Source organism: Camelus dromedarius, chromosome 17 (assembly GCF_036321535.1).
Source record: "Camelus dromedarius isolate mCamDro1 chromosome 17, mCamDro1.pat, whole genome shotgun sequence".
Taxonomy (NCBI): domain Eukaryota; kingdom Metazoa; phylum Chordata; class Mammalia; order Artiodactyla; family Camelidae; genus Camelus; species Camelus dromedarius.
In genome coordinates this window covers 28,791,865-28,819,107 of record NC_087452.1, presented here as the reverse complement: position 1 = coordinate 28,819,107, position 27,243 = coordinate 28,791,865, and the positions used below count along the sequence as shown (strand labels likewise).

General features: G+C 37.4%; 1 protein-coding gene across 7 annotated transcripts in view; it reads right to left on the bottom strand.

Annotated features, from left to right (window-relative positions):
• ERC2 (ELKS/RAB6-interacting/CAST family member 2) overlaps positions 1 to 27,243 on the bottom strand; it is an 870,990-nt gene that overhangs the window by 464,569 nt on the left and 379,178 nt on the right. For all 7 annotated transcript variants that reach the window (XR_010384837.1, XM_064496413.1, XM_064496412.1 and 4 more), the window contains 3 exons: positions 14,053 to 14,190; positions 6,984 to 7,124; positions 3,696 to 3,836 (listed from right to left, as the gene is read on the bottom strand). Coding sequence is in view for 6 of the 7 variants with exons in the window: in XM_064496413.1 (XP_064352483.1) it covers positions 3,696 to 3,836; positions 6,984 to 7,124; positions 14,053 to 14,190 (420 nt within the window). In the remaining variant the exon portion in view is untranslated. The remainder of the gene's footprint in view (positions 1 to 3,695; positions 3,837 to 6,983; positions 7,125 to 14,052; positions 14,191 to 27,243) is intronic.

Sequence of the window (27,243 nt, the reverse complement as noted above, 5' to 3'; positions counted from 1 at the left end):
CAAAGATGGTAATAATAAAAGATTAATTAAATCTTATCATTAAATTTATAGCTCTTCTTTTATATTAACATAAGCCTGAATCTTCTATTCAGTCTAACTTTAGAAAAATATAGATAAGCAGACAGCAGGATAGCAACAGCAAAATATCAGCAAGCAAGACATTATAGGAATAATAGTAAACGGGAAAAGAAAAAATTTAAGTCAGTAGGATGATTGAAGGGAACCAAAATACAGTATTATGCATTGCCTATTACCAGTTTCTACTGTTAATTTATAATAACAAAAATTACAATTGTTAGTGACTATCCTTTTATGTTTCAAGTCCTTCAGAATCTGTAATGCTCTTCTGTTTTACGTAGATTTAAACATTTGCAGATTTAAGTATACTAAATATTATTTTAAATAGCATACTCAAGTTATATTTCTTATATACCTACATCATTAATTTGCAGCTCAATGTCAAGGTGTAGAAGGTGAAATACTGTAGGAACTTTTAATTTGCTTTAAGCTAAGATGTGCTTTTGAAAAACATGAATTTTTTTGTTTATTCAAATTTGATGAAATAATAATTTTACTGTGGTTAAAAAAAAAAAACACCCTCCTCAAAGATGGTATTAATTGGAAAATTTCCAGATAACACAAATCATAACATTTTGATTGCTGTTGGTTCTCAACTGATTTCTAGTCATACAAGGTAAATTTACTTTTACATACTGAACACCAAATACTCTTGAAAGATGAAATTATCCACACATCACTAATCAGGTTCTTCTTAATCCCAGCTGATGAATTAATATTAAATAATGCACTAATTTATAAAGCACACTCACAGCTAGTATTTATGCATTATCTGGTTATTATCATCTTATTAGCCTGTCTAATATCAGTAAAGATTTTCTCACAAGAGAATATTTGACTGCATTGTTTTTAAGAGGTAGGATGGAATGTGTAAGGAATAGCTCCTCTTTTGCCTGCAGTAACCATTTTCAACACAAAGTATTTGGAAATGTCTTAAAATAACATATAGTAAAGGGTTAAAAGCAACTAAGTGTGTAAATGTTCTCCACAAGCTTTTATGCTAAAAACTCATGATACCAATTTCTAGCATTGTTTATGAGAGAAAAACAAATTTAAATCACCATTTGGATTCTACTGTCCCTGGCAGACAAGGTTTCTGTTCAGTTAAACACATCTACTATGTTGTCTGGATTTTATGGCAAAAATACCTGGACACTCACAAATCCTGAGCAAAATTCCATTGGGAATTCATGGTTTATTTATGTCATAATAAAACTATTATGTTTTCAGCTTTCATTTAGTAACCCTTTAAATTTTATTCACAAGTCACATACCCTTTTATTTAAAAGGAGGCCCAGACACTCTTTTAGCTTTTATAGCTGCTTATTTTTCCATGAGTAAATGATGTGTTTATGTGTATATTCACATACTGTCAGCTTATATTTTCAAATATTTCATGTAGATCTCAATTCTTTTTAAGGTGATGGGTACTTGAGGTTTTTATAGAACTATTTATTAGCAGAAATTAAAGACTACTAGAAAAAGTATTTTAAACTTTTGAATTTAGTTGATGCTAGAGAGCCAAAAATAACAAAATAGCATGTGCAGGTTAGGTATGAAAATATTTAAATTATAATTACCTTATTTAATCTTACTGTACTATGCATTTAGGAGATAGTACAAGCAAAGATTATTTATATACTTAGAAATAAATTATCTTTTCAGAAATTAAATAGGTCCTTTTCAGCAAGACAACCATATTTGTTACTTTAATTCTGGTAATGTGGCAGAATGTTAAAATGTTGTCAGAAATAATACTAAAATGTTTACAGAATTTGATCTGTGAATTCCAGTACATGATGTCTACATGAGAGTCTAAGGAAACCACATGCTCTAAATGACTTTGAGAGCGAATCACAGCTATATTGAAAGAAATTAAACTGAATTGCATAGATGTTCATTTATTAAACTAGTCAAGCCATAAACGTGGAAACTACAAGCATCAATACGTGAATCTCTTCCTTTTAACTAGAGGATTTCAAATTCCACAGATGACTTAACACTAAAAGAGAGGGTGTCAAGTATGTATCTGCAGAAATAATATATGAGGTGCCCTCAACTCCATAATGGCTCCTCAGAGTTAATGAAGAACATCTTTTATGCCCAGGTCTTTTGGGGGTTCCTCCTTCTGGACTCAGCACACTGCAACTGAGTTAAGATAATAAAAAGGACCACTATAGTGAGGCAAAAAAGATTGCTCTTTCAGAGTTATCTTAGAACCTGCCTTATGATCACAAAACTGTTCATCAAATAAAAGTACCTTTCTTAGGTTCATTTCTTAATGGACATATGCATGTATAACATATTGCAGAACACATTCATATATGTCAAGAATATATATCATACACCCAAAGCATAAATAACCAAGTCAATTTCCATTTAAACACCCTCAAATGGGCAATTTAAACCCTTCTATTTATTGTTCAAGGTTTCTGCTTAACTAGGTATTGCTTGAAAAAAAGTGAAATGTTGAGTTGATTAGGAAATAGATGTTGCAACATAGAGATTTTCTGGCTGTTTTGTTGTAAAGGGATTTGATCTGTTTATTTATCTTTTTTCTGTATTACTAAGGAGATTTTATTAGTATGAAATCTCATGACAGTTTCCTAAAATTCTGCAGTAGAGTGAACACAGTATAATCACATTTCAGTTTTATATTGCATCATACAAAATAGTATATTAAAATTTAAAATATCGAGAATAATTTCTCCACAGATACATGATGCTTTCACTTCCCTATCACCTGTACCATATATTTTCACAACTTTAGTAAATAAATCCCCATTCTAGTGTGCTATGAATTATACATACTCAAATTTTACTATATGCTTTGTTTGATTTAGATTCTTATCATCTCTTTTGAATAAGTTTATAAGTTGTCAAAGGGAAACAAAATGCTTAAACTCATAATGTTATGAGTTTCATGTGAACAATGAGTGCAGACGAACCAAACAACACAGGGAAAAAGTCAAAGGAACGATGCATGACTGGAAATGTACTTCACAAAAATGTCCAGTTCAGAGAAAACATGTTAATGCTGCAATGCAAATATACTGCTTTCTTTTCTGAATCCTTCTACATACAACAAGCTTGCTTAGACATTAAAGCCATTTTTGGTCAAGTATAGTCATCTGAGAGATCTTCCAGGGACTTGGCTATTTTGGTGAACTTCTAGAAATTTAGCATTGTCAGATAAACCTTTTGCCAAGTTTCAATTTTAAAAAATGGCCTACTTCTGAAAGTAGTAAAAGTTTATAAACGTATAATGGGGCCCCTGAATTCTTTGGTTTGTTGCAAACATTTCCATATATCTTTTTGATAGTTTCCCAGAAAGTAATGGCTGGTTTTTGTAATAATTTTCACATCTACTACAACTTTCACCTATTTGTCAAGTAGGTTTTCTTTCTTTTTTTCTTTCAGACAGGAAATCTAAGATAACTTTTCAGGTTCACAGACAGATTTGATGTAGACTTCTTAGGAATAAAGGCTGCTTAATTAATTCTTTCATCAGCAGACAACAAAAGATAAAGAGTTTGTATTTTTTTAAATATCTCTTCCTTTCCTATTTTATAACTTCATTGCAAAATGAGTGTGTTTTTTGCTTAGACTTCACTTACCTTTTTTAATTGTGCTTCCAATTTGCTACATTCTTCTTTCTTTTGTTCAATGGCTATTTCTAGAGATTTTAATTTGGAATCCCTTTTCAGCCCTGCTGAGGCTAATGAAGATGCATGTTCCTTGAGGTCAATTAAACTAGACTGAAAGGAAAAGAACACTAGTAAGTAAAACTGCAGTTTCTACTAGCAGTGTCTTCAGTTTGAATATACTGATTCTATACACAGCAATAAAGTATGCATTAGACAGAAAGGGTAAATATAGTCTTACTAAGGTAACAATAGTTGGCTCTGGCCAGGAAATTAAAGTTGGCCAGTTTACAGAACCAAGAAGGATCTAATTGCAGTAGAATCTGATGTGATCAAATAGTATGGTCAGTAAATGCATGTTTCACATCTAAAAGTTATGCTAATGATCTAACTCCCCAGTTGGTTTGTACATGTCCTGGCAAAACAGACACTCTAAACCTTCCATTTATGTTTTTTACTGTCAGGTTGTGCAGACTGTAAGACAAATACGAAAGAAAATACCAACTTTAATGCTTTTCTCCCCACAAAGGGCAAATGAAGTAAAAAAAGAAGCCTTTTTATTTTTTTAAATCAAATCCCATTCTGTAACAGAAAAACCACCAAAGCTTTCTTGAACATCTTCCATAGAATCAAAGATAAAATTATTTTAAAAATTAAAGTAGACTTTATGTTCCAGTCCTTTGTAAATCCAGATTCAGCAGATACAATGAATCTCCCCAACTCAGATATGGGATTACCTCAGTTGTATTATTCATCAATTATGCCCAGAAACCAAGAGCTTCCCTGTATAGTCTGAATCCCAAAAAGTAAAGAAATAAATATGTGCATATATCGCAGAATACAAATTTGCAGCCAGAAGGGCAATGTCCATCACCAAACATGAACTGGTTAACATCTAACTACGTGACTAAAATGTTCAAGTTCCACCTCAAATCAGACATTGTGCATTTCCTCTGTAGCCACTTGTAGCACTTATGAAGACACTAAGCACACAGGGGTTTCTCAGTAATGATGTTGTCTAATACTTGACTGCTTCATGGGCACTGGAATAATCTTATTAATGAATATATCACCACAGTCATCCAGCAAACAACCCAGGTTCTAAGAACCATCTGAAGGACAGGTTAGCCATTCTCATTTTTCAGGTCAGGAAACTGAGGATCACATGAGCTGAATATCTTCTCCAAGGTTCTCCAGCTATTAATGGAAGGTACAGGTCTCACACCCAAGTCTCCAACACCAATTTTAGTGGTCTTTACCATATCACTCCCATAGAAATAATAAAAGACCTTATAATACAGGGATTTTGTCATGGTGAAGATTATTAGCACCGCAACTAAATTATAAGCTCCCTGCTAACAACAATTGCATGTTGTTTTCCTTTATAAAGTTTAAATTGCCAGGTGTGTCAATTGCTTTATGTGTCACCTTGGCTAGGCTATAGCCCCCAGTTATTTAGTCAAATGCTAATTTAAGTGTTGTTGTGGAGGTATCTTGTATATGTAACTAACATCTACAATCAGTTGACTTTAAGTAAAGGATATTATTCTCCATAATCTGGGTGGGCCTGAACCTATCATTTGAAAGATCTTAGGAACAGAACTGAGGTTTCCCTCAGAAAGAAGAAATTCCACCTGTGGACTGCAGCATCAGCTCCTGTCCGAGACTTTGCAGTCTGCCCTTCTTGACGGCCTGCCTTGTGAATTCTGGACTTGTTTAGCCAGCCCCTATATCTATGTAAGCCAATTCCTTGTAGTAAATTTCTTAATATTGTTAAATTTCTTAATACAGTTCTGTTTATCTGGTGGAACCTTGACTGACACACCCAGCGGCAGGCACATTATTATAACAGGAAAAATAAATGTTTGCAGCAATGTCTGTCTAAAATTCATACAATGAATTTCATACAGGCATTGTTTACAAAATTGTTTTCATTTGAAGCTTATGCTCCACCATGTCATTAAGATCTCTTTTCAATTAGATGTATTATATGCATATACATATACACACAAACACTCTTACATATACCGATTTTAAGGTGCAAACCCATGAATAACACTTGCAATCTGTGAAGAATGCTGCAAATTGTGGTCAAAGCTTCTGTGTCTTCTGTCATATACCAACTACAGTAATTACACATCCCCCACATTGGATTTATCAGTGAAATAGTAGGAAGAGGGCTTACATTTTTTTTTCTTTTCATATCAAAGGAATAATCTCCTCTCCAAAAACTAGTAAACTTAAATTTTAGGTAATACAAATTTTGCTTCTGAGTTTCCTCAAAATTCCTATTACTCATCAATTCTTTCCTTCTTGGATTACTAATACAGACAGTACTTTAATTTATATAGAATTATCAAAGCCCAAGGGCTGAGGTGATACTTTGGAGCTGGGAACTATATAACCATGACAAACAGGACAAAAGAATCTGTAACAGCCCTAAAAGATGGTCACTTCCTGCAGAAATAATAAGTGTGAAGGGACTGATTGTGGACAGTGGCACATATCTCAGAGTTTTGGACACTGAATAAAAGAATACGCATTGCTCCTTCTCAAAGTTCTCTCCAAAGTATCTCTAAGTAAACCTAGGGGTTAAGAGGTAAACCTCAGAGTAAGGACACTCTCCATAACCACTAAGCAAAAAATTTCTTTAAAGCATATTGTTTTATATTAAAAATGCAGGTGAGATTTGTATTGTGTATCCATGTTTGCTCTACCAGGAAATACTGTTTCAAATAATTTATCATAATATATAAAAATGATGTCCCAGAAAAGCAGCTACAACCTATACTTGTGTGTCCAGCATGGTGCCATAGGTCCTAATCTGGGAGTTACTGAGTGATCTATTTGAGAAGCACAGATGAATTTTTAGTACCCAACACAAGGATAAGCACATAAGAGGCCCTCAGTAAAGTGAAGCTGTTGCTATTATCAATGTTGTTGTTGTTATCTCAAACAAGGGATCATGGGACATTGAAAAAAATACAGAATCCTCCAAGCCATATGGATATGTAAGACATTAAGAAAAATTTCAAGGAGCTACATTGTATGTGGTTAGCAGAGTACAGAATACATGCACAGAGCATCACTGGATGAAGGGAGTTATAGCAAATATTCTTTGAATTCAGACAGCTTTACAAAGCAAAAGTAACTGTGTCTCCCAAGCCTTCACACAATCCCCTCACACTAAGTCTCTCCAGGCTACTGTGGCTATAGGTTTATGAGGACTATCAATTGGTTCATTCATTTTTCAAGACTCACCTCTTTTTCAGTCAGTTCAGCTTGTAATGCATTGACTTTCTCTTTCAAGTCTTTGTTCTCTTTTCGGAATGATTCTATTTCTTCTAGTCTTTCTCGATCATCTCTCTCCCGCTGTTCTTTCAAACGCTCAATTATTCTTTCCTGTGAGGCAATTGTCAAAAAAGAAGAGGTAAGAACACATCAGTGTGTGTGACAAGGCATGCTACAAAAGGAAATAAGAGGTAATACATGTAAGAAATGCTCTACAGGAATTAATATACAAAAGATATTCAAAATTGGGTTTGTGAAGAGAGGCTGTGCACAATAGTATTTGGGAAAGACAATCAATATAGCTTTCAGCTTGTTAATAAAAGTTAGCATCATAGGATTGCAAGGGACCTTAATACTAAAGTTCATGGCAGTACCAGGAAAATTCCAAGGGCAATTCCAGAGGAGTAAGTTTTAGGCATCAAGACCCAAAGCCTTGTATAAGCAAGGGGAAGAAGCAGAACCAAACTCGTGGATCAGAACCAGGATCTTCACTTGGCTTTCCTATTTGATGTCAATGAACTTTCCTTGGTTTCTGAAGATTCTTCTCATTAGAAAGGCGATCAAAGTAGGGCAGGACGGAGACCCTCCAGGACTTAGGTCTGGACTCCCAGTGAGAAATCAAAGCAAAGTAAAGAATAAGCTCATTATATAAGTGATTTTCCAATGTGTCTGGAAGTGTTTATTCACTTCCCTATTTTTTAATGACTTCATGGCCATCAGTAATGACTCCAAAACATTGCTAGAATTTGAGCTTCCTTTATTGAGAGGTTATTATAATGGTAGGAACTGTGATGTACCCTTCTCATCTAAGTCCTCCCTACATCTGTGAGAACTGAACTAGTACTACTGCTAACAGTGCAGTGATGAGGAAACCTAGCTTCAGAGAGGCCAACTAACTCATCCAAGGGGACCCAGCTCAAAGACCAAAGGCCTACACTGGCATTCAGGGCCGTCTGAGTCTTAGCTACACCCATGAGATCACAGTGCCACAAACATGTGCCTGGACTGATTCAAGGAGATCTGAAGACCTGTCTGTCCTTGACTTTTATATTAAAGTGAAAACATTACTCCAGTAGACATGTTTTCAAAAATGTGAAATCTTACTGATGTCAAAACAAGAACCTTCTTTTTGGAAAGAAAATTCCACTTGGGTAAAATTTTAGTTAGATTTCTGAAATTTGTTTCAAATTAGCCAATACATATGTGAACTTCCTTTTGGATGGCCAAGGTAAAAAATATTGCTTCAACAATGATGCTCAAGGATAATATCCTTAAGGATACTATCTTTTACATTCTTATACATACAAAGTACAAGACGATGCCTGATACATAAGACAACTGTAAAGCCCAGTGTTTAATTCAGAGGGAAGTTGGTTTGAACACTAAGCCTGTGATTTAAGATCCTGCAGGCAAGCAACTATTCTACCCCAGTGACAATAATTTATGTATCTAATGCTTTCAAGGGAGAAAAAGAATACTATTATTGTTTTGCAATTATTTAAAAACACTTTAAAATGAAGTATATTATTATAAGAGTGCAAGTATAAATAGAACAAGTAAGTACTAACTGCCTACATTTGTTTCTTCTTGGTTTTAGTTACAGACCTATTTTACTCTGTCTGTGACATTGGTGAGTGGATGTTTATGTGATTGACAGAAGAAGGAATGGCCTCAGTGAACGTTAAGTCTTTCAAGGGCTTTTAACAATTTCAGCAACTGAGCCCTCACTGCCTTTTGCCTGCACATATTGCAAAAGCCTCACGACTGATCACCAAGCAAGCAAGCCCTCTCCATCCCATTGCTTCCATCCCAGGGCTGTTGGAGTGACATTTTAAGCCCCAAACTGACCATGTCACCTCACTATTTGGAAACCTTCCCAGGAATTGCTCTGATCAGAACATGTGGCATTTATTCCCACTCGGTATGTCCTTCTTCTCAGCCTAGCTTTCCAAAGGGCAGCACTCAAATCTTATGACTCTCTTAGCCCAGGGCTGGGCAAACCGTCTGGCATAAAATGGCTGATAGAAAGAACAAGAATTCAAATTAGGGATCATCTTGTCCTCAAAGGAAGGGAAAGAAAATTAAGCATGCGTGCTAACATCTAGAAGGTGTCAGAGTCATTTGGACATTAGGTTGATTTGCTCTAAGCACTTGTACTATTGACTAAGCATCGATGACAAAAAAAAAAAAATCAGCAAGCAGTATAATGTTTTTAAGTGTTATTGATGATTCAGTACTATAAAATATTTCTCTGTCAATCACAAAACTAATTTAACTGTCAGCTGCAAAGGGCCAGATGTCAGAAACATGTGTTAAAAGGCCCTAATATGCCATGATCTACTTGATTAACAACTAACTTGCAGAAATTCCAACAATGTGTTCTTGTTTTAGTCTTATTTGCATTGGCAAGTGTTCCTTGTACACCCATCTGGCTCTGCAGAGGTCTAATCTATTTATGCTTTATCACTGGATGGGAACTGCATTGCAGTAGCCTCCAGCTCCGGTATCTGGCTTTCTGCTAACTGCTTATCGGCTATGTGGCCACAGCAAGGCTTGGTGAGACCAGCTTTGTAAATACTGGGGGTTCTGTCTCTTGAGCTTCTGTGTGTCAATCCTAGAGCTAAGGCATACTCAATCTTAACTCACTAAACAGCATTATTTTTTTACACACTCTGGATATTTGAATAAGTTCTGGGAAATTAAAAGGAATAACACACTCCCTGTGATATAATAATCCAAGTGAAATGGTGACTAGTGCCTAATGGGTTCTATTCATCAGCCAAAAGACAGTAAATAATTAAACGTTCTTAGAAGTCCACGATTTTTAATTAATCACTTTCTTTTTTGAACCATGTCTTGTTGCAGAGGATCTGTCCAATTATATGTGGATAAAAATGGAACTTGTGAGGAAAAGGTCATTAAAGGAGAATGTGATGTTGTCAAAAGCACAAAGATCAGAACATTTATGTTTTAGTCCCATCCATTACCCATGAGCTGAGTGGCTTTGGGATAGTACAGGGGAGGCAACAAAGTCCCAATCAAAGATGAATTTAGACAGAGTAGAAGTGACTTTCCGGAAAGCTGGGCTGAGAAGTTAGCTTGTGTCATGTTTGATTAATGATGTCTGCCTAAAGCCCAGAAATAAGGAACGGTGCTGCACATGTCCCAGATTTTCATTTCTGGGCAAGTCATTTCACCTCACCAAGCCCAATTCCCATCTTTAAAATGAAAGAGCATGGATTTAGTGATTCTCAAAGTGTGGTCTTTCAACTACTTGCATCAGAATCACTAGGCATTCTTGTTAAAAATCACAGATTCCTGGTCCCCACTGCAAAGCGCTGAATCAAAATCACTAGGAAATAGGACCCAGGAAACTATATTTAAGAAGCTTTCTAGATAAGATTATTTGGATATACACAGAAGTTTGATACCCACTGGAACAAATACTTAAAAAAAGTCTACGATTCTTCGTCTCTGATAGAGAACTTTGTCAGTTCCTATTCAGTGTTTTTGTCTGTTTTTCAAATACACTTACACTCTGACTTTGGCACTTTTGAAAATCCTCTACCAGTAAATTGCTCTGCGCTTGCTTTTATTCTTCATCAAGTGAAAGACTGAAAAATCAGATGCAAATAGGGTTTGGAAACCAAGAGTTCACAGAGCTATTTTGTTTGGCTTGAGCGTCATATTTTAAAATCTGAACTTGAGCATTCTGAGATAAGTCTGAGACTCTCCATCCTGCCATAGTCACCAGCAGTCCTTACTGCTTAACACCAAATGTACTTCCCTCATTTCTGCTCCCTACCTGGACCTTCATGGCATCTAAGTTCTCAGTTCCTCATCCATGGTCCAGTGGAGATTTCACGTGCCTGAGATTGTGGATTAGCAAACTGAATAATTATTGTTAATGTAGTTCCAAAAGAGAATGGAATTTAGAGGTCAGCTAATTTAAATGTGTGTTTTGAAGATAAGGTACTGAGAAGAGAAGAGGCTTGCCTCCACGTGATACAACTATCAAGTAGTGGTGACAGTTTGAGGAGGCCAGACCCTCACAGACCTCAGCTTTCTTTCCTGGACTTCCCCTGGGTCTCAAAGGAAGTCCTGAAATAAAGGGAGTAGTTTCTGATTTGAGAACTGTTTTGGGATTTAAACCAGAATAAATGAAATTTTTAATAGGGCCCAAGGGAAAAAATGATAAAATCCTGCAAAGAATCCATGACACAGAAAATTATAGGAAATCAGTTTACTTCTGTATATTTGGAGAAGGAAATTAAGAGGTATAAATGGGGTGACATCATATCAAAACTGCAAAGGAGATGCATAATTATTAATAGTTTTTGAGACATTCCCTTATTCAAATTTCATAAGCAAAATTACTATAAGAAAGTTTTGATACTAAATTCTTGAAAATTGAAAAAAGGGTATTTTCCCTGAAAAAATTTTATTTATTCTTATAAGTCTCCAAATAATTACAATTAAAATCTAATCCTAAAATTATAATCTTAACAGTTTTTAATAGGGACATTAAAACTATCTAGCCATACAATCATGGATCTTTTTTTAGCTTCTATATTTTTAGCATAGAGCAGTGGTTCATACTACAGCGTACATCACAATGACCTAGGAGCTTGCCATAGTGCAGACTTCCAGGCCCTACTCAAGGTTCTGGTTCAGTAGGTATACATGGGGCCTAATAATTATATTTTCAACAGGCACCTCCTGTTGGTTCTGAAGTAGAAGTCAGAGAAGACTTCTTTAAGAATCACTGACTTAGGGAACCAGTGGGCTACTGAATCTAATTCCCCTATCTTACAAACGGGAAATTTGAGGCCCTGGGAGAGAAAAGTATTTGTAAAGGTCACACAGTTTGTTAGTGGCAGAGACTGGCTCCTAGGTCTCCTTCTACTTGATCTCATTACCCCGAAGTTTATGATAATATAGAATAAAGGAAATAATGCTGTTACTATAGTGTAACACCCCCCACAAAAAAGACCACTACCCCCTACATTTGTGAGAAAGCCTGCAAAGTGCTGCAGAATCAAAAATGATGAGAAACATGAAGAAAAAGAACATAATGGGGGTCTACTCACATACTTTAAAAGTTAAAATTTCTTTGTTTCAAGCTGAGTTTGAAAATAATTATGTCAATAACACGGGAGCAAAGGCTGCACTGATGCATGACATGTCCAACCAAAAATAAGCTATGTCTCCTCAGAATGCCTATGAACTTGACCTATTCTAGTCTTGGGTACTGGTTCTTTGACTCTTAGGAAGTGACGGGAGATAAAACATGCAAATCCAACTCCAAGGCCTACTGCTGCCCAGCTCAGTGCACTGCAAACATTCAGCAAGGTTCCAGTCCAACAATAGATGCCCAGAAAATGAATCAACTAATTAGCTAGAATTAAATGCACTAGAAATCATTTTAGAAATTTTTTAACATCAGAATGACCTATTCTCCTGATAGATTTCATTCATTCTTTTAACAAAGTAATCCTTTTAAATGTAAGTCAGAACAAAGCCCTTCAAATGGTTTCCTATCCTCTTCAGAGTGAAAGTCGAAATTTTTCATCTTTTCTCAGAAAGCCCTACAAGATCTGCTCCTTCTCTCCTCCCCCTCCCACCCTGCACTTGCTCTCCCCTCCAATACATCCTCCCTCCAGAAGTGCTCATGGTTCATCCCTCACTTTCTTCAGGTCTTTCCTTAAATGCCCCCTTCTCAGTAAGACTTCAAACCTGGCCATTTCATCCCTGCACTACCTGTATCCCTCCATGCTTTTTTTCTACAGAAATTATTACCCTCTGAAGTCCCAAGTGTTTTACTTATTTATTGTCTATGGCTCCCTTACCCCCATTAGAATCTAAACTCCACAAGAGCCAGAATTTTCACCCATTCTCTTCTCTGCCGGATCCCCAGTGCCCACAGCACTCCCTGTCATATGGTGGGGGCTCACTCCACCAGCACCCACTGAGTACTCCTTCATGCAGGTATTGTGCTAGCATTGGGGGAAGGCAAGCTAACACAAATATGGGTATGTTGCTTGGGCTTGGAGTCTAGCAGAGAAGACTGATTAATCACATAAAAACAGACAAATGAACAATTAAGATTGTAACAAGAGCTCTGAGAAGTTCATGGTGTTCACGAGAACATAACAGAGGATTTTACCCTGGAGGCTTCCCTGAGGAAATGGTAATAATAACAGCTATAACTTGTTATACCAATTTTTCTAAACACTTTGAATATATTAATGCATTTCTCCTCAACATAATCCACTAAAGTAGGTACTATTATATCCTCTTTTACAAATGGAGAAAGTGAGCAGTTAAGTAACTCGTCCAAAGTAGTCAGTGTCAGACTTAGGATTTAAATCCAACCAGTATGGCTGCAACGTCCACATTCTTACTACTACGCAATACAGCTTCTCAGGAAGCTGAGCTCTCAGAAGGGGAATTAAGTCTGCAGACAGTAAAGAACATTCTAGGCTTAGTAATAGCATGTGAAAAGGGTCTAAGGCAGGAGGGAACATGGTGCAGTTAAAAATCTTGGAGGCCAGCAAGGCTAGAGCACAAATAACAAGGGAAGAGAGATGAAGGATGAGGCAGGAAAAGAAGGAAGGAAAGATGGAAGGAAGGAAGGGAGGAGGAAAAGAAGGAAGAAAGGAAGGAAAGAAGGAAGGAAAGAGAGAGAGTGAGGCAAGCAGGCTGTTCATACAAGAGCCAGAGCAAATGAAGGGATAGACCCTACAGGGAAGGTTAAAAATTTCAGTTTCTTTCATACTAAAAATAATGACAAGGTAGTGAAAGTTTTCAAGCAGGGCCAAGGGTGATGCAATCAGATATGCATTTCAGAAAGATGCCCTTGGCTCCAGTGTGCCAAGTCTACTGCAGAGGGCTAGCACAGGAGTGGGAGGCCCAGCTGAGACCAGGGTTAGTGTGAGTGCACGGAGAAAAGAAGGCACACTGAAGTGCATTGGGATCATCTCCTCTCAACCATTGTTACCCTAAATCCTGATATCCCTGCTTTTTAGTCCAAGCTCACCTTCTCTGACAAAGCCTCCTCGAGTGTCGCCAGCGCAGTGTCCGTATTACTGGAATCAGTCTGCAAGGACTTCACTCTGTCTTTCAGATTGGTCAGTTGCTTGTCTTTATCCCTAAGTTGCTCTTGTAAGTTTTCAATCTGAAAGTAAAGAGCACCATATTTAATACACATTTTATTACATATCTAATGCCAAGATTCCTGAAGTGGACCTATTAAAAAAAAAAAAACACCCAAGATTATGGAAACTGTCGATATTACAACGTTACATTTTGACTTAGAATCAAGGCCATTTTGATGAGACCTTCTTTCTTTCATGTAATCCAACTTTGTTTTTAAATGGCAATACAGATGAGCAGCATATCTTCCTCCATGCAAATGCAAGCCCTCCAGACACATAAGCACTATTATTTCTATATATTTCTATTCCTTTCACCAGTCCTTTTTAAGTCTCAAGTCCATAAACCTAATCTTGGTGTAGTGAATCAGAGAAACACACATACAGGACTTATTCATTCAATAAGCAGGCACATATTGGGTGCCCATTCTGCCCTTTATCAGTATGTGGCAGAACCTATGTAGTCATTCACTCACTCTTTTATTCAGTATTAAACTTTGTGATATGCCAAATGTTGTCAAGTGGCTGTTTTAAAGTAACCACATGAAAAGCCAAGTAGGTTATCACCAGTAGACTGTTAATGGGAAGAACTTGTGATATAAATCAAATGTAACAAGTACTGAACACTCCATTTGGCAACTAAGTCATGTGCTGGCAACCAACCAGCCATTATTATCTACTATCTGCAGCCTGAAATAAACACAGCAAATAGCCAATTGTAATGCCTGCCCAGGAGCCACAGCAAGGACCTTCTCTTGGGCATTTCATACATTATCATTCATGTTTTTATTCTCTGCTTTCAAACCATGTATTTCTTATCTAAGGATTAAAAAAACCCACTGTACAAACAATTTATTCGTATTAAGGGTTTTAAAATGACAAGGAAAAAAAGCAGTACAACTCTAAGATAAGTCCCATTCAAAATATTTGTATTCTGCACCCAGGCTTTCTCAGGAAATCATTCCAAATGCATGTTTCACAATGTGGAACTAACAAATTTGGGGATTACTCAAGTCACATAGCATGAATCTGGAACGGCAATACAAATAATGACAATAGTAGAAGCAATAATGAAGAGGAGGAGGGGTGACAAGTGGAAGTGGGAGCAGTAGCAGCATCAAAATAGCTCTGAATGCAAAGATAACGACTCTGCTGACCCTTAATCTAAGAACAAAGGACTTGGTTAATTTTTCCAATGGTTAAAATGGATGTGGGCTAATGAAGAGAAACTTTTCTTCCTTCCAATTTTTCCACCTTCCTTTCCTTCCTTCTTCTTTCTTTTATTCCTTCCTTTCTCCTTCCCCCTCCTCCACCATCTTCTTCCTCTTTTTTTGCCAGTGAGGTTTTTAGTATGACATGTTTTCAGCCTTGAGACAGGCATCCTGGTTTAGGTCAAATGATTAACCTTCTCTTTCATAAAAATGCATTGTGTTCCTATCCAGCTACCACTGTGAGAATTCACTGTCCCTCCATGAAAAACACAGGAACTCAAAAGGTATTATCATCCACAGTCAAAACAAAGGCTTCCTCCATTCCAGACAAGTGTTCATGTGGTTACACAACACCACAGGCAAATATACAAGTGAGCAAAAATATGGATGGCTACATATCAGAATGATAGTCATTATATAGAAGGAGCCAGCAGCTGAGAGGACTGACTCTTGAGAGAGAATGTGTGTTATTATTTTGAGCACACTTACACCCACAGATACATCTGTGTACACATATGTGTGCAAATCCATGGTGGCTGCAAACAAACTGATTAACTTCCCTCTGTCCAACCTGGAAGACAGTGCCCTAGACAGGGGAGAGGAGACTCTCCCTCAGGGCGTCAGCACTGGGGCAGTGGCATCACTGTTTTCAAGAGACTATGGGCTCTGGAAATAGAGATTAAAGAAGACTGTTGTTAGCCTGTGTGAAATTCCCTGGGGCCTTCTCAAATTACTGAGAAGACTAAGGATGTTGAGGGTCAGGGGTCCCAGAAGTATGCAGGTAGGAGATAAGACTTGGAGAAATGTGGGCTGCTGAGACCTGGGGACACAGGAGTGACAGATCTATTTATGTCAGATCTTAAGAATTCAGCAGAAGAGCCAATTATACCGCAGACAAGACCAAAAGACACATCTGGGAACTGGAGATGTTTATAAAGCTAAGAATACACTACTTTAAGAAATGTTGCAATAATATCGCCAAAAATTATTTTTCTTTTTTAATTGAAGTAGTTAGTTGATTTACAATGTTGTGTTAGTTTTTGGTGTGCAGCATATTTTACTATGAAAAACAGTATAATGATTCTTTAAAAAATAAAAATAGTCTTACCATATGATCCAGCAATCCCACTCCTGGGCATATATTTGAAGGGTACTCTAATTCAAAAGGATACATGCACCCCAATGTTCATAGCAGCACTATTTACAATAGCCAAGACACGGAAGCAACCTAAATGCCCATAGACAAATGACTGGATAAGGAATGATTCTTAATAACAAGGTACAGACCAGGATGGAGAATATAACCTCTTTTGTAAAATTTTAAAAACCTGTAGATAGATACATATATGTAGCTACTGAAATAAAATTTTTTTTCTGGGAAAAAATATCACAAGAAATGTTAACACCTGTTTAACTTTGGGGGAAAGGGTCTAGGTTGCAAACAGGTGGAAGGGAGCTTCTTTTTCTTATTTCTGTAGTTTTCTGCTTGAATTTTCTAGCCATGTAGGTTTTATTCATTTTTAATACCAACTGAAATTATCTGGTTGGTGAGATTATAGGACATTTTAGTTTATATTTGTATATAAAAATTTTTAAACCATTATGCAACTATTTAAAATCAAGTTTGCATACAATTGATAACTAAGTGGAAATACTAGAGTGAGGAGGGAAAAAAGTAGTATGTAAAAATCATATGACTTTTTTTTATTGAGTTATAATCATTTTACAATGTTGTGTCAAATTTCAGTGAAGAGCACAATTTTTCAGTTATACATGAACATATATATATTCATTGTCACATTTTTTTTCTGTGTGAGCTACCATAAGATCTTGCATATATTTCCCTGTGCTATACATTATAATCTTGTTTATCTATTCTAATTTTGAAATCCCAATCTGTCCCTTCCCAAATCCAGCCCCCTTGGCAACCACAAGTTTGTATTCTATGTCTGAGTCTATTTCTGTTTTATATTTATGCTTTATTTGCTTTCTTTTTTTTTTTTTTTAGATTCCACATATGAGTGATCTCATATGGTATTTTTCTTTCACTTTCTGGCTTACTTCACTTAGAATGACATTCTCCAGGAACATCCATGTTGCTGCAAATGGAGTTATGTTGCCAGTTTTTATGGCTGAATAGTATTCCACTGTATAAATATACCACCTCTTCTTTATCCAGTCATCTGTTGATGGACATTTAGGCTGTTTCCATGTCTTGGCTATTGTAAATAGTGCTTCTGTAAACATTGGGGTGCAGGTGTCATCCTGAAGTAAGGTTCCTTCTGGATATATGCCCAGAAGCGGGATTCCTGGGTCACATGGTAAGTCTATTCCTAGTCTTTGGAGGAATCTCCATACTGTTTTCCTCAGTGGCTGTACAAAACTGCTTTCCCACCAGCAGTGAAGGAGGGTTCCCTTTTCTCCACAGCCTCTCCAGCATTTGTCATTTGTGGATTTTTGAATGATGGCCATTCTGACTGGTGTGAGGTGATACCTCATTGTAGTTTTGATTTGCACGTCTCTTATAATTAGTGATTTCAACTTTGATTTAATCATTGACCCATTGTTTTCTTAATAGCATGTTGTTTAATCTCCATGCTTTCCTTTTTTTCTCCTTTGTTTCTCTGTAGTTGATTTCTAGTTTCATGGCATTGTGGTCAGTAAAGATGCTTGAGATAATTTTTAATCTTCTTAAAAGACATTTCTTTGTACAAAGAAAAAACTTTAGCTAACACAGAATAAAAACATATATAAAAGGAACTCAATAAAATTTTATTTAGCAATAGTATGACTGGTGATTTTAGTTTTCTTCTTTATACTTTCCTGCATTTCCCAGGTTGTTTTCTGTGAACATAACAGAATAAAAGATATTTAAGACCAACTACAAAATATCAGAATTGTTCTTTAATTGTGTTTTGAACGTAAGTTTGTGCTTTTCAAAAGGACTCATTTTACAGGAGGAGGCCAAGATGGCAGAGTAGAAGGATGCTTGTAGCTCACCCTCTCCCACAAATACACCAAGACTCACATCCACAGACCCACTCAGCCAACCAGAGCACCTGCGGAACTCCGACAGAACATCTTCCTCTTCAAAAGATAGAGATGCCAAAAATCTGGTAGGAGAAAAGGAAAAAAGAAAGAAGAAAAGGCAAAACAATGGGACAGGTCCCGCAGGGAGGAAGCGGCAAAGGAAGACTGGCGCTCGTTCGCTGGGTCTCTCCTCTCCAACTGAGAGACCAGCGGGGCGGAGGGGGAGCCTCCGAGGCTCGGTTCTGTACAGAGCAGCCCTTGACCGACAGAACTAAGTTAAACGGGCACAGAGGGTCCCCGTGACACCCAGCCCCAGACGCGGCCCGGCAGCCGGGGGCAGGGCCAGGCTGCCCGAGACAGGCAGAGGACGGGGATGGCTGCACTGAGGCAGCCCAGGGGGACTGCAGGGAGCTGTGCGCCATGGCTGTGGGTGCACAGGGCAGAACAACCTGGGCCCTCCATAAAACAACATGGCTGATGTGCCCTGGGGGGAAGGGTGCATACCCCTGTCTCTGAAAACCCTCGGAAAGTTTTCAGGTGAAGAGAGGCGGGGCTCAGGCACAGCCACCATATCCTCCGGCATGTAGTACCCAGGCAGGGAGGGGGGCAAAACTTGAATCTGCACCTAACGACTTAGCAGCCTCAAAGGCCAGAGACTTGCCTACACTGCGAGGCAGCTAGGATCCTTCTGTCCTGGTCCCTCAGAGAACTTGCTCCGCCAAGACAAACAAGGAGCTAGGTTTTGGCCTGCAGCAGGGACAGGGCTGTTCCTCGGTCTTCCCCCAGCCCGCCTGCAGAGTACCGACCAGGGCAGAGTGCGCAGCGGCACAGAGCAGCGGGGCTACCGGTGCCGGCAGAGGGCAGGCGGCCCCCCGCCTTTTAGGCAGGAACGCAGCACCCTGACCGCAGTGCTGGGAGGGGGCGCGACCCGCCTTCCTACCCGGCCAGTCTGCAACATCTGACTGTGGCATCGAGAGGGTCAGTGACCCGCCTGCCCACAGCAAAGGAGAGCTGCACCTGACCCAGTGTTGGGAGGAGGCGCGATCTGCTTGCGGACAGGCACTGGGAGTAGCACAGATGAGTGAGCGAATGGAGGGCCTCTGGAAACAGCAAGCTGAGCTTCCAAAACAGGACGCAGACAGAAAGACTTCGCATTAAAAGCACATGGTCTCCAGGAGAACACCCACCCCCCCTACCTTTTTTTTCTTTTAAATCTGTTTTTACCTGTTCTATTTTCTATTACCCTTTTAATTTTTACTTCTTAAACAATTATATATACTCCCAGTTTTAATCTCTTGTAAATTTTTAAAAAATATTTTTATTATTATTATTTTTAAAAATCCACATCATTTCATTTTTATTTTTCTTGGTTTTGATGTCCTGTTATTGATTATACACAGGTTTCAAATACATCTTTTCCTCTTTTCTCCTTTTTTAAAGGTTTTTAAAGGACATCTCAACCCGATTGCTATTCTGCTTCAACTTGGTCTTCTACTATTCATTATACACTGTTTTCAAACCTTTTTTCTCCCTCCTTTTAAAATTCTCTCTCTCTCTCTTTTTTCTTTTCTAAGCTTTATTCCTACATAGGCATTAGATAGATAAAATCCTTAAGGACCACAATAGATAACTGATACTCCATAAACCACAGTGCCAGAATTAGGAGCAAGATGAAGAAGCAGAGAAACCATTCCCAATTAAAAGAACAAGAGAAATCCCCTGGAAGAATGATCAATGAAATAGACATCGATAGCCCACTAGATCAAGATTTCAAAAAAGGAGTGATCAAAATACTGAAGGAACTAAAAGAAATAGTGTTTAGAGATATAAAATATATCAAAAATGAAATTGAAGCTATAAAGAAGAGCCAAGTAGAATGGGTAAACTCATTGACTGAGATGAGGAATGATCTAAAGGCTGTGCAAAGCAGACTAGATAATGCAGAGAAACGAATTAGTGACCTAGAAGACATGACAATAGAAAGCACCCAATAAGAAAAGCTACAAGATAAACAAAAACAAATGAAAATAGCATAAGGGACCTATGGGATAATATAAAGTGTGCCAATCTTCGCATAATAGGGGTCCCAGAAAGGGAAGAAAGATCAAAGGGAATTGAAAAGGTTTTTGAAGAAATCATGACTGAAAACTTACCAAACTTAAAAAAGGAATCAGATATCCAAGTACAGGAAGCTCAGAGGGTCCCAAACAGGAAGAACCCAAATAGACCTACACCAAGACATATCATAATCAAGATGGCCAGAGTCAAGGATAAAGAAATGATCCTAAAGGCAACAAGAGAAAAGCAAAGAGTGAGTTACAAGGAACCCCCATAAGGCTCTCAGCTGATTTCTCTACACAAACACTACAGGCCAGAAGGGAGTGGCAAGATATATTCAAAGTCCTGAATGAAAAAAAGATGCAGCCTAGGATACTTGATCCAGCAAGGCTATCCTTTACGATAGAAGGAGACATAAAGAATTTCACAGACAAGAAAAAGCTACAAGAGTTTAGCAACACTAAACCCATGCTAAAAGAAATATTGAAAAATCTACTCTAAATAGGAAAGCAGCAGGATGCTACAGATATGAGAACTCACAACTGGAAAGGTGGTAACTCATGAATTACAAATAAACACGAAATTATAAAAGAAGACATACAAATCATTGAGAGTGGGAGAGGGAGGCAGGAAAATATAGATTTTTTTTCTTCATTTTTAAAATTTTTTGTTATCAATAGGATGGGTTTGAGATCATGTTACTATCAGTTTAATAAAAACAGTTATATTAATGGGCTAATAGACTTACAAAACAGGATAACCACAAGCCAAAAACTTCCAAGGGAGTCACAAAAACTAAATAAAATCCATGATAATTCAAAGGAAAATTACCAAACCACAAAAGGAAGAAGAAAGGAACAAAGAGGAATCACCAAATCAACTGCAAAGATAAGTTCAAAATGGCAATAAACACACATCTATCATAAATTACTGTAAATGTTAATGGACTAAATGCTCCAGTCAAAAGACATAGAGTGGGAGACTGGATAATAAAGCAAGAACCTCCAATATGCTGCATAGAAGAGATCCACTTTAGGGAGAAGGACACATATAGATTGAGAGTGAAAGGATGGAAAAAGATATTCCATGCAAATGGAAAAGCCAAAAAAGCAGGTGTTGCAGTACTGATTTCAGACAAAATAGACTTTAAAACAAAGGCTATAAAGAAAGATAAAGAAGGACATTTTATAATGATTAAAGGAGTGATACAAGATGAGGATACTACACTCACTAATATATATGCACCCAATATAGGAGAACCTAAGTACATAAAACAATTACTAACAGAGATAAAGGGGGATATTCATGGGAATACAATCATAGTTGGAGATTTTAACACCACATTAACATAACTAGACAAATCTTCCAGACAGAAAATAAATAAGGCAACAGAGAAATTAGATAATACAATAGAAAAATTAGATTTGGTGGATATTTTCAGAGCATTATACCCCCCAAAAGTAGGATATGCATTCTTTTCAAGTGCACATGGAACATTTCCAGGATTGATCATGTACTTGGGCACAAAAGGACCCTCAACAATTTTAAGAAGATATAAATTATCTCTAGCATCTTTACTGACCACAATGCCATGAAACTAGAAATCAACAACAGAGAAACAAAGGAGGGAAAAAGGAAATTATGGAGATTAAACAATATGCTATTAAAAAACCAATGGGTCAATGAGGAAATCAAAGCTGAAATTAAAAAATACCTTGAGACAAATGAAAATGAAAGCACAACCACACAAAATTTATGGGACACAGCAAAAGCAGTGCTAAGAGGGAAGTTTATAGCGATAGAGGCCTTCCTCAAAAAAGAACAATCTCAAATAAACAATTTAACCCACCAGCTGAGAGAACTAGAAAAAGAAGAACAAAAAACCCTAAAAGGCAGCAGAAGGAAGGTAACTATAAAGATTAGGGAGGAAATAAATAAAATAGAGATTTAAAAAACCACAGAAAAAAATCAATCAAACCAAAAGCTGGGTTTTTTTTAAAAGTAAGTAAAATCGACAAACCTCTGGTCAAACTCACAAAGAAAAAAGAGAGAGCACAAATTAGCAAAATAAGAAAGGAAAATGAAGAAATTACAACAAATAACATAGAAATACAGAATGTCATACGAGAATATTATGAAAAACTCTATGGAACCAAACTGGATAACCTAGAGGAGATGGACAAGTTTCTGGAAACATACTGTCCACCAAGACTGAATCAAGAAGAAACTGACCACTTGAACAAACTGATCACTAGAAATGAAATCGAAATAGCAATAAAAAAAAACCTCCCTACAAATAAAAGGACCGGATGGCTTCACTGGGGAATTCTACCAAACATACAAAGAAGAATTCATACCAGTCCTTCTCAAACTCTTCCAGAAGACTGAAAAGGAGGGAATACTCCCAAACTCATTCTATGAAGCCACCATCATCTTGATACCAAAACCAGGCAAAGACACTACCAAAAAAAGAGAATTATAGGCCAATATCACTGATGAACATAGACGCCAAAATCCTCACCAAAATATTAGCAAATAGAATCTAACAACACATTAAAAAGCCTATACATCATGACCAAGTGGGAGTCATCCCAGGGACACAAGGGTGGTTCAACATACGCAAATCAATCAATGTAATACATCACATCAACAAGAGAAAGGACAAAAACCATATGATCATCTCCATAGATGCAGAAAAAGCATCTGATAAAATTCAACAACCATTTATGATAAAAACTCTCACCAAAGTGGGTTTAGAGAGAACACATCTCAACATAATAAAAGCTATATATGACAGACCTACAGCCAGCATAGTACTCAACAGTGAAAAACTCAAAAGCTTCCCACTAAAATCTGGGACAAGACAAGGATGCCCACTATCACCACTCCTATTCAACATAGTCTCAGAAGTCCTAGCCACAGCAATCAGGCAAGAGAGAGAAATAAAAGGGATCCAAATTGGAAAAGAAGTAAAAGTGTCACTATATGCTGATGACATGTTACTATATATATAGAAAACCCTAAAAGGTCCACACAAAAACTACTAGAGCTGATCGAAGAATTCAGAAAGGTAGCAGGCTACAAGATTAACGTTCAAAAATCAGTTGCATTTCTTTACACTAATGATGAATCAACAGAAAAAGAAAGTAAAGAAACAATCCCCTTTAAAATAGCACACAAAGTAATAAAATACCTAGGAGTAAATCTAACCAAGGAGGTGAAAGAATTATACACAGAAAACTATAAACCATTGATGAAGGAAATTAAAGAAGACTTTAAAAAATGGAAAGATATCCCATGCTCCTGGATTCGAAGAATCAATATTGTTAAAATGGTCACACTGCCCAAGGCAATCTACAGATTTAATGCAATCCCTATCAAATTACCCAGGACATATTTCACAGAACTAGAAAAATCATAATAAAATGTATATGGAACCACAAAAGACCTAGAATTGCCAAAGCATTACTGAAGAGAAAGAAAGAGGCTGGAGGAATAACTCTCCCAGACTTCAGACAATACTATAGAGCTACAGTCCTCAAGACAGCATGGTATTGGTACAAAAACATATAGACCAATGGAACAGAATAGAGAGCCCAGAAATGAACCCACAAACTTTTGGTCAACTCATCTTTGACAAAGGAGGCAAGAATATACAATGGAATAAAGACAGTCTCTTCAGCAAATGGTGTTGAGAAAACCAGACAGCAGTTTGTAAATCAATGAAGCTAGAACACTCCCTTACACCATACACAAAAATAAACTCAAAATGGATCAAAGACTTGAACATAAGACAAGATACAATAAACCTCTGAGAAGAAAACATAGACAAAACATTATCTGACATACATCTCAAAAATGTTCTAGAACAGTCTACTCAAGCAATAGAAATAAAAGCAAGAATAAACAAATGGGACCTAATTAAACTTACAAGCTTCTGCACAGCAAAGGAAACCATAAGTAAAACAAAAAGACAACTTATGGAATGGGAGAAAATTGTTGCAAATGAAACCGACAAAGGCTTGATCTCCAGAATGTATAAGCAGCTCATATGACTTAATAAGAAAAAAATAAACAACCCAATCCAAAAATGGGCAGAAGACCTAAACAAGCAATTTTCCAAGGAAGAAATACAAATGATCAATAGGCACATGAAAAAATGCTCAATATCACTAATTATCAGAGAAATGCAAATCAAAACTACAATGAGGTATCACCTCACACCAGTCAGAATGGCCATCATTCAAAAATCCACAAATGACAAATGCTGGAGAGGCTGTGGAGAAAAGGGAACCCTCCTTCACTGCTGGTGGGAATGCAGTTTTGTACAGCCACTGCGGAAAACAGTATGGAGATTCCTCCAAAGACTAGGAATAGACTTACCATGTGACCCAGGAATCCCGCTTCTGGGCATATATCCAGAAGGAACCTTACTTCAGGATGACACCTGCACCCCAATGTTTACAGAAGCACTATTTACAATAGCCAAGACATGGAAACAGCCTAAATGTCCATCAACAGATGACTGGATAAAGAAGAGGTGGTATAGTTATACAATGGAATACTACTCAGCCATAAAAACCGACAATATAACTCCATTTGCAGCAACATGGATGTTCCTGGAGAATGTCATTCTAAGTGAAGTAAGCCAGAAAGTGAAAGAAAAATACCATATGAGATCACTCATATGTGGAATCTAAAAAAAAAAAGAAAGCAAATAAAGCATAAATATAAAACAGAAATAGACTCATAGAATACAAACTTCTGGTTGCCAAGGGGGCGGTGGGTGGGAAGAGATAGACTGGGATTTCAAAATTGTAGAATAGATAAATAGATTATACTGTATAGCACAGGGAAATATATACAAGATCTTATGGTAGCTCACAGAGAAAAAAATGTGACAATGAATATATATATTTTCATGTATAACTGAAAAATTGTGCTCTACACTGGAATTTGAGAGAACATTGTAAAATGATCATAGATCAATAAAAAATGTTAAAAAAAAAAAGGACTCATTGTAGGAGGAACTATCACTTTGTTACTTCAAGGAGGACTCAATTCCTAAAATTTTAATATTAGGAGACTGGGGTAAATGTAAACTTCTGTATCTTTTTATAAATTATTTAAAGCTTTCTGATATTCACGGTTATTAATGATTTACAAGGGAAAATGTTTGGAAACTTTTTTTCAAAGGTAATGTTGTACTAAGTTCAAACAGCAGGCAATGGAAAATAAGCAAAGGAAAACACAAGTTAGGATGGGGAGGTTTGGGGATGGAAAGTAAAGATTTTGTGAGAAATTCCACATGCTGCAAAAAATGGAATCCGCTTTAGCAACATAAACCAACTCACTGGTCACTTAGACGTGATAAAAAGAGATGCACCTGAGCAGAAGGGGGCTGGAGAGGGACCTGAGCACAGGGTTGTCCTTGCCTTTGAACTGAGCTGCCTTTCCATCAGAGTTGGGCAGACTCAGAAGGAGCCAGTTTTGCTGAAATAGTACCTGCACCTTCCAGAGCATGTCACTGGAGAGGGATCAGGGAGGGGTCAGGGAGAGCTCAGGCCCTGGAGGTCAACAGACAACCCTAATCCTAATGGCTTCAAGCTGATTTCTAAAGCTCCAGGCCCACCAAGACTGAAGAGGGCCAATGCCTAGAGGGAGCTTTCATGCAAAGATTTTACATAAGTACAGCCCCCAGTGGGAGAACTGTCATTGACTAAACAGCAGCAGCCTCTTTGACTCCACATTTACTCCCCTTCTCATTTGGTCTCCAAATTGTAGCACAATTGTAATCTTCCTATAATGCAGATCTGACTGGATGACTTCCTTTCTTAGAACACTTCAGTTGCTCCACATTGCCTCCAGATAAAGCCCAAACTCCCTGACATCATATATGAGGCACTTCATGGCTCAACTGGTCTCCCAGGATTCCCTAGCCTTGCCCCAGCCTTGCCCCAGCCTTGCCAAATCATTCCTGCTACCTCCCAGAACCAGGCTGTTTACAGCCTCCCCATCTTTGCCTGTTCATTTCCTCTACTTGGAAGATTCTTATCATCCCAATTTTCCACATAAGTTCTACTCAAATGTTTAGATATCACATATTCCTTACCTCCTCCAAGAACCACAACCCCACTCTGGCTCAGGCTGTCTTCTGCTTTGCACTTTTCACACGCTCTTAAAAATCACCTCTTGTCTTTGCACAATGGGGCCGTGAGTTCCATTAAGACAGGAATTCTGTCATACTCGTATTTCTGGCCACAGCTCCCAGCTATGTTGGAAATACCATACAATTACTTATTGAATAAATGAAAGAATGAAGGAAGGAACCCTAAAGACAGTGTCTTATATAAAAGGAAGAGACCAGAGCAGGGTTCCTTCAGCACTTAGATTCTACAAAGAAGAAATTAAAAGCAATGGAGAAAGTCTATATATAGCCACAGTGTACCTAAAATATGCCTAGGCATCTTTGTGCTTTCAAATATTCAAAGGTATATTTTTGGTTGTTTTTTTATAGAGTTCTGACATTTAGCTACTAAAAAAAATCTTTTCTCTGTAACATGTATCTCTGTACTTTGTGTTATCCACATCTAGGGTATCAGTCAAAGCTTTTAGCTGAATCAACAGAAACAACCCACTCTGGTTTAAGCAGAAAAGGAGAATTCACAAAACCACCAAAAACTGGAGAACCAGGGTAGGGGAAAATAACCCAGAAAAATGCCCAAAGTTTTGATGCAATTGGTCTAGTGCAGACACTGCTGCCCCAGCTGCAGAATA